The 10,901-nt window shown below is 48.2% G+C and overlaps 1 protein-coding gene across 1 annotated transcript in view; it reads right to left on the reverse strand.

Moving 5' to 3' along the window:
- The window catches only part of Ncaph (non-SMC condensin I complex subunit H), a 28,032-nt gene extending 17,131 nt beyond the window's left edge, over nucleotides 1-10,901 (reverse strand). The window contains exons 1-9 of the mRNA XM_005364425.3: nucleotides 10,883-10,901; nucleotides 7,113-7,353; nucleotides 6,656-6,746; nucleotides 5,882-5,974; nucleotides 5,467-5,602; nucleotides 4,529-4,653; nucleotides 3,134-3,323; nucleotides 1,662-1,753; nucleotides 786-991 (exon numbers count right to left, since the gene is read on the reverse strand). Coding sequence (XP_005364482.1) covers nucleotides 786-991; nucleotides 1,662-1,753; nucleotides 3,134-3,323; nucleotides 4,529-4,653; nucleotides 5,467-5,602; nucleotides 5,882-5,974; nucleotides 6,656-6,746; nucleotides 7,113-7,353; nucleotides 10,883-10,901 — 1,193 coding nt within the window. The remainder of the gene's footprint in view (nucleotides 1-785; nucleotides 992-1,661; nucleotides 1,754-3,133; nucleotides 3,324-4,528; nucleotides 4,654-5,466; nucleotides 5,603-5,881; nucleotides 5,975-6,655; nucleotides 6,747-7,112; nucleotides 7,354-10,882) is intronic.

Here is a 10,901-nt window from a genome sequence, read left to right on the forward strand (position 1 = left end):
TCTCGAACTCACAGAGATCCGCCTGCCTCTGCCTCCCGAGTGCTGGGATTAAAGGCGTGCGCCACCATCGCCCGGCTCAAAATTAATTTTTAAAATTAAAATACAAAACCCTCATAATTCAAGTCTGTTGGATCTTATACTGTCAAGGACGAGGATCTAGGCTGTGTCACAGACTAACGTGTAGTTCCACAAGAACTACAGTGAAGATGGCTTCAGAGCCTCTGCACTTTGTCCCGACCTACACTCTGCGGTCAGCTTTCGGCAGTGAGGCACATAAAGGCAAAGGTGTGAAGGGTCTGTGTCTTTTCCCGACAGTCTGGCCTGATGCTATGCAGGGGTCCTGTAGGCGTCCAGAACTCTAGCCACACTACAAATCCTTCAGCACATCTGAGTGACAGGTACCCCTTGCCAAGTCTGTATTATACCAGTACTTCAAGGCTGCTCCTTCTGGTCCTCACCCTCTTAGAGGGCCATCTCCGTTCTATCCTCCACCATCATCACAGGCTACTCCTTCAGTCTAGGTGTCCTAACGCCACTGAGCTGACGGTTTCCTGCCAGGCAGCTCAGAGGCTCGGGCAGCCGCAGAATACTTCAGTTTTAGGCAAGGAGGGGGATGAGCTCTGCCCGAGCAGTATCAGTTCTATAATTAAGTGGGTCACCAACACGCAAAGCCAGGTGTGACCCTCAGCCATGTGGCTCAGCCCACATCCGTGACATGGCACACCAGCCCAGTTAACCAGAGCCGCAGGCCTGTTTGGAAACCTTCTGGGACCCGGAGGCCTTACTGGCTGCTTTGGACCTGGCAGAGGTTCTTCCAGCTTCCCAGCTCCTCATGATCCCCAGCTGCAGAAGGGTCTGGTTCATCGTTGTCATCAAAGTCTTCCACCAGGGGCCCATCAGGGACATCCCCATTGTCACTGTCTTCAACTTCAGCATCGATGTCAAATACATGATCATTCTTCTTAAACTTGTCCACCAGGGCTGACACAGACTGCGAAGAGAAGACGGGTCATTTTCAGCCTCTCCTTTCCCGGCACCCCACCCCCAGCCCCACCTCCTAGAACCAGCACTCTCACAAGGAAGTTTACATTGTGCAGTGCAGGCTGAAGCTGCATTGTGTTGGGCACATTTTGCAAAACACAAAACAGGAATCCACATTCATTAACTGCATGTTTGGGGAACACAGTTTTCCATGGAGACCATTTATGTTGGAAGTTGTAGTAAGTAGGCTAAAGGGAGCTCTGCTAAAAATACACAAAGGAAGACTTTAAACATGACAGTTTCTCAGGAAACAGTGTGCCAGGGGACTTAACCCCCAAAAGAAGGAAATGCCTCTAGCCTGACAGCAGCTGGAGACAAGAGGCTACTATGATATGCATGTTCAAAAGCAAATGTGACCTAAGGAAGCAAAGAAGACATGGAGCTGACCTCAGAGTCCACAACTGTATGATGGCTCTGCTGGGGTCCCAGCCCCACCCTCCCAGCTAGGCTGGAATTCCCACAGAAGAGCCAAAGGAAATATTTTCTGTACTCGTGAATAAATAAAACCGATGCCACAGTTTTGGCTTCCACTGGGCAGATCTAGTCTGGGCTAGCTAACTGAAACCAACAGCCACTCAAAAACGCACCCAAGCCCTTATAGATCCAAAAGTTGACCACACCTCATTATGGGTTTCACTGTCCCATTTAGTAAACTGGAACCCGGCCAGGGAAGGGCAGAGCTGGCGGTCTTCCACACACTGCTGCAGGGGCGCTAGGGGGACAGCAAGATCATGGAAATATTAGAGGTGGGCTGAGATTGCCGCTTCAGGATGACACAGAGGGAGAACGGTGAATGCAGCCACCTCGCTGTCCTGCAAAGGCTGGAATGCCGGTGATGGCTGGCCGTCAAACTCCTGTTGCTAACTATTTGAGGGTGCAAACAGACACAGGTGATCCCACAGTGGAGTCAAGCTAAACGCCATTCCTAGAGCTAAATGCAAAGCAGAAACTGGAGGCTGAAAAATGGACATTTGATTTTGAAATAAGCTCTACAGCTGGGAAATGTACAAGCCTTTTCTTTTCTTTTTTTTCCTTTTTTCGAGACAGCCTTGGAGGTCCTGGAACTCACTCTGTAGACCAGGCTGGACTCGAACTCTGAGATCCACCTACCTCTGCCTCCCAAGTGCTGGGATTAAAGGTATGCTCCACCACTTGGTAGAAGCCTTTTCTTAAAAGCATACTGAATTCCTTAGTAATCACATAGTGGTACTTATTAAAGCAGCTGGAGATGACACCCCTCAGAGGGTCACAGCCCTAGCTGAGGGCATAAACACAGAAAACATATTGTTAGCACAGTTATGCTGAGAAAAACCTCTGTAAAGGGTAGAAAGGATGGACCTGGGAGTAGTGGTCATGCCTATAATTCCAGTCCTTAAGAGGTGGAGGAAGGAGTAGGGAGGTACAAGGCCAGCTGGGGTAAACAGCAGGACCCCTCTTAAAGAAAAAAATGACACAAATGGGTGTCACCAAATGTGCATGGTCAGCCCAGAGGGAGATCAATGCCATTCCGTACCCAGAAGTGGTCCCAAGCATGCACAGCTGTGACGCTGTAGCACATGGCCTTCATTCACCCTTGGAAGATATCCTGATCTACAGGAAAGAGGGAGAACTGGGGGATGCAGGAAGATGTTGAAATTCTGTCTAGTACGGGGAAACTACTAACAGGATAGGTCAGTTCTTAATAGATTGATTGCCCAGGGTTTGAGAATAATTCACAATATCCCCTTTTCAGGACCCTGGGAATTGGGAACAAACAAGAACAAGGCATTCCTGGCTGGACAGATACCTCTTTCCTGTGCCCCAGCTCAAACACTGACCCTCCAGGTAAGCCTGTAAGTACCGGAGTAGGCTGTAAACACCGAGTGCATGAGGAACAGTGCACACAAGAACAGTGATGACTCTGTTTAGACTCCGTACTGCAAAGAGGGGGAAATGAGGGGATTGGTAGGCATTGCCAAAGACCACCCAATTTGGATTTCCAGAAGAACCACCTGAGTGACCAAAAGGAACGAGAACATGACAGGCTATCCCCACGACTATGAGAAGCTTCTCTGGTGACTGCGATGCACTGATAAAGGGCGATTCTACTCACCTTTTAAATCTGTCATGTCTACCCAACCTAAATCTGGCAACTCGAGAGCTTCTCCTGAGGAGAGAGTCTGCATATCTGAAGGAAAAAGCAGCTCGCTTCTGTAGTCCTGGCAGTGGAGGGTGGAGAGAAACACCCCAGCTGTGCTGCACTCATCAAACGAGGCTGCAGTCTTCTGAAACATAGGATCCACCTGCGTGCAAGAGCAGGGAACGGAAGAGTGATGGCAGGCCGCAGGAGGAAACACAGCTCATCCACAGGTCTATTTACAAGACTGAACGCCTGTGCGTGCTCAAATGGGGAGGACTTTCTGAGTCATCAGGTATGATCCTGGCTGAAGCACCTGGTCAGGAGGCTGAGTGGTGAGACATGTACTTCCAGTCTCTTAATCTACAACATACATGGACGACAGATCCCCTTCTGCTAGCTCCCTTCACAGGCAGTTTCTAAATGGATACAGAAGCCCAAACACAGTAAAATGACATAACAAATCCTGTTGCCTTGATGAGCTACTGGGATAGAGCTAACCACAAGATCCTAACCTTCCTATGTTTTGGGGACTTCTGTTTAAGGTGGGGTCTCACTCTATCCCCAGTTGGCATCTTACTCAAAGGTCTTCTGCCCCAGCCTCCTGAGTGTTGGGATTATAGGTACATGAAACCACATCTGGCTCACTACTGTTGCTCTGAACAGAAATATTTCTAAGATTTGGGAAAACCCAACCTGGATGACTAAGTGAAGGGCAGGGCTTGAGCAACGTCTGGCAAAGGCTGCAAGGAGGCTCTAAGACTAGGAAAGGGAGAGAGGCTGGCAGTTCATGGGCTACCAACCCAAAGGCAGAACACATCTCAGGCACAGGGACGGGGAGGCAAATGCATGTGAGGCACGAAAGGAGGACGTCACTGGATCCTACCAGGAGAACACTGTGCTCAGGTCTACTGGGGCTTGGGATGTGGCTTCCTAGGAGAAACCGGGCTCGGATCTGATAACACAGACGTGGTTCCCTGGCCCTCCTTGGAGGTTGTGATGCTGCCATCTTCTTGATCCCATCTAAACATCCTGGGTCCCAAAAAGGGGCATGTTTCATACATCCACATCCTCTCCTCTCGTCACCCATGCAGCTTCACAGCTCCATAAACACTCTCCCAGCTCAGAGGCTGCAGCCTAGTAACTCATGTGACCACCTCCATAGAGCACTGGTGTTGTCACTACTAGTTCCTTTCTCAAATGCTAACCAGTCGCAATCCCCCTTCTGAAGCCCAGACCTACAGGTCATGAGTCTGCAGTTACTGGTCCAAATCTAGCCTTTCTTCAAAGCTCAGTCAAGCCATAAACACAGACAGTACCGACTTCTCTGCCAAATTCATCAGAGACCACGCAAAGCGCACACTTCCTCACCTCACACTTTCGATCTGCTTCAGAAACGTTGATGTTGCTTAGATTCTGCTCAATGGTTTTGCAGGATGGCTTCTTCTTGGTCTTTGCAGTCTTTTTGGTTGTTTCTGGTGCAACAGCACTTCCATCTAAAGGAAGAAGATTGGTTCTTGAAAACCCTCTAAAGAAGTCATAATTTAAAAGGGAAGTCCCGTCCAGGCAACAACTCATCTATCTAATCTGCTGCTTACAGAGTAACTGGATTACTAGATAACACATTTCACCGTGAATAAAAATAAATTTCTAGTCAGGTGGTGGAGGTGGCACATGTCTTTAATCCCAGCACTCAGGAGACAGAGGAAGACGGACCTCTGTGAGTTCGAGACCAGCCTGGTCTGCAGAGCAAATCCCATGACAGGCTCCAAAGCTACACAGAGAAACCCTGTCTTCAAAAACAAAAAACAAACAAACAAAAAAAAAAACCTATTTCTGAAGACACCAAGCAGAAGCTAGTTAGTGTTTACTCAGTCTTGCTAAATAATTTCTAAAAGCTTTTACATGGTCCTTTTTGAAGAAAAGGACCCAGTGTTGCTGAAAGCAAACTCCTATAAGGAGACTCAAAGGCCTTTAAGAAACAGTAAAACCACCCTGAGAAACCCTAGCATAAGAGGCAGGTATGACAGATGCCTAGGTTGAATGAGGCTTGGTTAAGTTCCCAGTAACCCACCTATCCCACGAAACAAACGGACATATAAAATAATTCACCATGAGTTAGCTACAGAATCAAGTAAGCCACATTTCCTGCCTGCATTTTCTCATGGAAAACAACATTCTGGAAATATCCATGCTTTGAAAAAAAACGTGTGACTTAACTTGTTGTGTTTTCATCCTGGAATGTTACTCAAATATTGTCCAGTATAAACTAGAAGTAGCCCCTTAAATCCAGATCCCACTCTGCATACCTGCTCCATGGCTCTCTTCTTCTTGAGATGGTGCGTCTTTGCCCAGCCCTCCAAGGACTCTGTATACATCAGCATGGACAGCATCCACACGTACAGCATAGATCTTGGTGCTAGCATCCAAGGTACCAGCAGCCACCTGGTCCAAAAGCACAACTAGATTCATAAAGATGCACAGGACAGCACTATGGACAGGTAAAATCTAGCTAGATTCATAAAATATTTATTGAAGAAAAGGAAGAGAGAAGTGCTCACAGACTAGTGGGAAATAACGACATGTACTGTTTTCTGAGGAAAGGGGTAAAGGAGCCACGGTACTGTCTCATCAGGAAGGCTCTTGTGCTCGTGTGCGTTTGCAGAATTCAAGCACTCTAAATAATCATTGTGCCAGCTGAAGGAAAGTACCCATGCTTCTTACTTTAAAGTTGGTTGGTTCTGCGTCCTTCTGTTTAAGAATCTCTGACATGAAATCAATCAAATGTAAGCCAAAAGCATTCTTAGTAGTGATTTTCTAGAGGGAAAAAAATTACACAAAGGTTTATTAGTCACAGGCTCAGCTCATAAGCTCCGGTAAATAAAGACACTAAAGTTTACTAAGAAATACCCCCATTGATCTCAGTTCCCATAAGCACTTGCAACAAAGCCAAATCTACATGCACCCTCCCTCCTCAAAGGCTGAACAGATCCGAGACTCCATGAGCACTCACTGTGCACAGGCCTTGCTCTAAGGACCCTGCAGCCGCCTGTGAGGCAGGCACTCCCCTCACTCTCCCTGCAGAGGAGGGACCTGGAGCAGGGAAGTCAGTGACACCGTCACCCAGTTTATAAGTGGGAGAGAAGGCTCGAATGCAGGGTGGCTCCAGATGCATCATCAGCTTCCAAACTGCCACCATCTGCCTGTGAGCCATGCACTGTCACTGGTAGACTGTCCATGAGCAGCAGCAGCAGGGCTCCACCAGAAACAGTAAAGCCACACTGCGAAAAACCAGGACAGGAAGCTGCACTAGAGAACAAACAAACCATCGCATTTCCTACCCAAATCAAGAAAGCCCTGCCTCCCAGATACAAACTCATAGTTGGGCATGTTGACACACAACTAAAATGAGTGAGGCAGAAGGATCGCAGGTTCGAGGCCAGCCTGAGCTACAAAGTAAGATCCTGACTAAATAAATACAAACCAACAAATACTCACATTTTCAGTAGAAAGCTTGATACAGGTAGAGTAATGTTCTGTAATCTGTGTGTTTGTAAACTTAGATGTGGTAGTTGAAACATCAATATTCCTAAATAAAAAACAAAAATATCCTAGCAAGGATCCACATTACAGTTACTTTAAACACACACCCAGGAGACCAGCAAGACGGCTCAGTGGGTAAAGGCACTTGTTAACAAACCTGATTACCTGAGATTGACCCTTGGAACACAAAGTAGGATAAAACTAACTCCTGCAAGTTGTCCTGCCTTCCACACGCGTGCTCACTCTCTCACACACACACGCACAAACGCACGCACGCACGCACAGAATAAACATTAAAAGAAAACAAAGAAACCCCTATGCCCAGAATCAATGAAGTACTGTGGAGGCACCAGGACCCATACAGCCCATGCGCCTCCAACCAAGGCGGAAGCAGAGGCAGAAGAGCACTCACCTGTTAGGGGAGGCCAGCAGATGACTGGAGTCTGTACTGAACTGCAGGTCAAAGACCCTGGAGCGTCTCCGTTGCATCCGCTCCTTTTCATCATCATTCTGGGGAAAGTCTTCAAGGACTGGGGTGTTAGGAGTACTGAGAGCAGCCTTCCCGTGCCGGGGCCCTGACAGCACCCGCTCCAAAGGGGATGAAACATCGAACTGCTGTCCATGGATCTTCGGAGAAGAGCTATTCATTGTTCCTGGCAGTGACAACAAAATACTTGCTCAAGAAACCTTCAACAGAATTATTTCCTTTACCAAAAGAGAACTTGGGCCTGCATGGGCTCACTGCACATTCTCTAGGTCCTATCATACATGATGCTGGACACCACAGTTTGGGTTTCTTGCAGGGTGCAAGTGGGGAGAAAGGTACAGGACAAATATTCACAGCTGCTGTACATTCAAGCACAACACCGATAGGACGAGGAGGCAGAGCTGGAGATGGACTAGAGCGGGGGAGCATCTGCCTAGCATGCTTGAGGACAGAGACATGGATGAGACAAAGTTGCTGCCTTTGCTAAGCTAAAGTAGCAGGACGACATGTCGCCCACGATATTGGGCCAGGGAGATCCCAGTGTTGAGAAATGATGAGGTTGGTCTATAGTCATACAGGCCGGGTTCAGTTCTCGACTCCTCCATGTCTTGGCAGGAGGATGGAGAAAAACATTTGAAATATGTAAAACGCACACACGCACACAGCATTCCTACAAATTGGCCACAGAGCACATGCAAACTATAAAAGCCTTTGATGGTGACAACGTTAGCCAAGCAGACAAATGCAGCCTCTCCAGAAATGAGACGTTTCCTCGTCTCTGGTGTGATACACAGGAAATTCTTATAATTCATTTTTATTTTGTGTGCACTGGTGTTTGTGTGAGGGGGTTGGAGCCCTGGAACTGGAGGTACAGACAGTTGTGAGCTGCAAATGTGGCTCTGGGAATTAAACCGGGTCCTCTGAAAGAACAGCCAGTGCTCTTAACAGAGGAGGTTTCACCAAAAAGGGTACACCTGAATCAAAGCTAGAGACAGTCTGGGAAAACCCCGTGGGAGCAGGGGCACAAGCCAAAGGTGGGAACATGCTGGCACACACGTGTGACCCAATGCAGTAGTCCAAGCAGCAAGCCTCTCCAGAGGCAAACAAAGCCTCGGGCTCTCCAGAGCCAAGCAGAAAAGAGCACCTAACTGTGGAATCCAGGGGGCAATTTCAGGCTAGGTAAGTTTGGGAGTGACAGCGGAGACTCATCTAACGCACTGGATGAGCCCACTAACTAAGAGAATGGAGAAGAGACAGGTCCCGAGTACCTCAAAACTACAGAACAGGAACGAGCAACCAGCAAAGGGCTGGGGAAGCACAAGCTGTGAGGGAAAAACCAGACAAGGATTCTACCAACTAAGTCACTTGTTCTCTGTTACTTTTACTGTCCTTAAGCAAAGAATACAAGTGAACTAGGGGGCCAGGGAAGGAGACGGTACTGGAAAGCTAAGGGAAGGAAGAAATGGCTATCTAGAAATGGAAAGACTAAAACGGGAGGTGTGGTATGATGAACAGCTCTGAAGCGCCCCCGAAACCAACCATTTGGTATCTGCGTATTTTTCTCTGGCCACTGTCAACTATGCAGAACAGGCTATGTTTAAATTAACCAGGGTTGTGGGGTTTGTCAAGAGCCTGTAAAGAAGTAAGAGGACACTAAGAAACCAGGAACATAACATAAATATAAAAAGGAACAAGGACACAAGATGGTAATAAGTGACGAAAGGGGGTAGAATATAGGTCGGCAGAACAAAAGCCTGAAGTCTGGGAGTAAGAGAAAATGAGCCGGACACATGGGGTGATAGTCAACACATGGCTCACAGAAAGGTAGCCGTATTGCTAATGACACATTCACAGTATGACTATGGCAGTGACAGCGCCCTACTGTTCAGAGAAAGACACAAAATTCCTGGAAGGAGATAAAAGAACCCTAACTCACCCTCATCCCAGCCCTGATTTAAGAAACAGAAAGCATTGCCTCAAACCTGGCTTCATCACTTACTAGTTAACAAAACTGTAGGCAAGCAAATGCTCTAGTGGTATCTGCTTCCCCATTGCCCTAAATGGAAGGACTAACACCTGGCTTCGGTACGGCTCCCAGGGTGAGCACTTGTGTAGCACTCATCCTTGGCTGGTAGGCTGGCATGTGCAGAGAAAGGAGAGGGAGAGAGGAAGAGGGGAGGAGGGAAGGATGGAGGGAGCAGCTGGGCAGAACTTGCTGCTCCAGAACAGGTGATACAATGTAACGACAATACACAAAATAACATTTTATAGGAACACACTAAAATAAAAAGGAGGCTGGAAACAAAGAGCAGTGGGCAGAATACTTGCACAGGCACAAGACCTACACAAGAAACAACAAATGGCCGTGCATGGGGAGCAGGGATGAAGGGAAAAAAAAGCCAAAATAGGAGCTAGACATTTTCAAGAGTTTTGTGAATGTGGGTAAGGAAAGGACTTGAGAAACTGGAAGCACCTGGGAGACCTCTTTAAATCCTCCCTGATTCCTCTCTCAGATGGTAAAAAGCATTTCCGTCTACCTCCCACTCAATCAGCGTCTCTGCTCTGCTTCTCATCCCTACCGTTTCATGAACACAGCCTTGCAGGATTAAGGACAGCTTGCATGTGGTCAGTGTGAGTGCTTCCAGGCTGTTTCCCTTGAGACTCACCCAAAAGAACGAATGCCCCTTTTCTTCTTGAACTGCTCTGGTCCTGGATGCACTCCCTACAAGGTCTATACCCATGGCTTTATGATCTACATGATGGCTAACTACCTCTCAGCCTATGGAGCTCTGTCAAACTCACCCAGTAGATACAGATCCCTTCACCTGAACATCTGTCCAGGAAGTCACAGGCAACATGTCTGTAATGTAACTATTATTCCAAACCTCTTACTAAGGTCTGCCAGGGCCTGCCTACTGTCTAAACTCACTAAGCGTAGTTACCACGTTCTAGTTAGTTCCTAGCCCTGTCCAGGCTCTTTCCTGAATCTTCACTTTTGTACACGCTGCTCTGCCTCGAACGTTCTTCCCAAGGTCTGCTGAAAAATCTCGAGTTCATAAAGGAGAGGAGTCACAGCTCTAGGCCTTATCTGTCAAATACTGTACTGTCTCCCCTTGAACACAAGCTCCAAGAGAAATGGGCTATTTATCTGTTTTGTCCCCACGCCCCGCTCCCTTTCAGAGTGAGTCTCATGAAACCCAGGCTGGCCTCGAACTCGCTTTAGCTGACGACAACCTTTAACTTCTGATCCTCCAATCTCCATCTCCAGTGCCCATGTTTCTTCTGTTGTATATCTCCGCATCTGACCGGGGGTCTGTCCCAAAGGGAGCGCTCAAGACTTTTGTATCAGTTTCAAAATAAACGCGCGTATGCTCAACACAGAGCGGTCACCACCTTGCATTCACAGCTCCCCCAAATAACGCCCAGTTCAGGAAAAAGAAAAAAAAAAAAAAAACCTTATCCTCCGTTAGAACCGGAGTGCGGGGAGCAGGAGCCCGGCAGCCGCTAGCAGCTGCGCCCTGATTGGCCCAGCGCCCCGCTCCCCTCTCTTCCCTCCTCTCCCCTCCCCCGCTTCTGCCTCCGGCCCCTGGCCCCCTGGGGAACCCAGCAGAGTCCCTTCGTCCCTTCCGGACTTGCCCGCACGATCGCCCTCAGTCCTGACCCTTCCCGCCGCGCCCCGACCCACTCGAGCTCACCTGAGCGTGGAATTCTCAT

This window comes from Microtus ochrogaster (genome assembly GCF_000317375.1).
Source record: "Microtus ochrogaster isolate Prairie Vole_2 chromosome 14 unlocalized genomic scaffold, MicOch1.0 chr14_random_1, whole genome shotgun sequence".
Classification (NCBI taxonomy): domain Eukaryota; kingdom Metazoa; phylum Chordata; class Mammalia; order Rodentia; family Cricetidae; genus Microtus; species Microtus ochrogaster.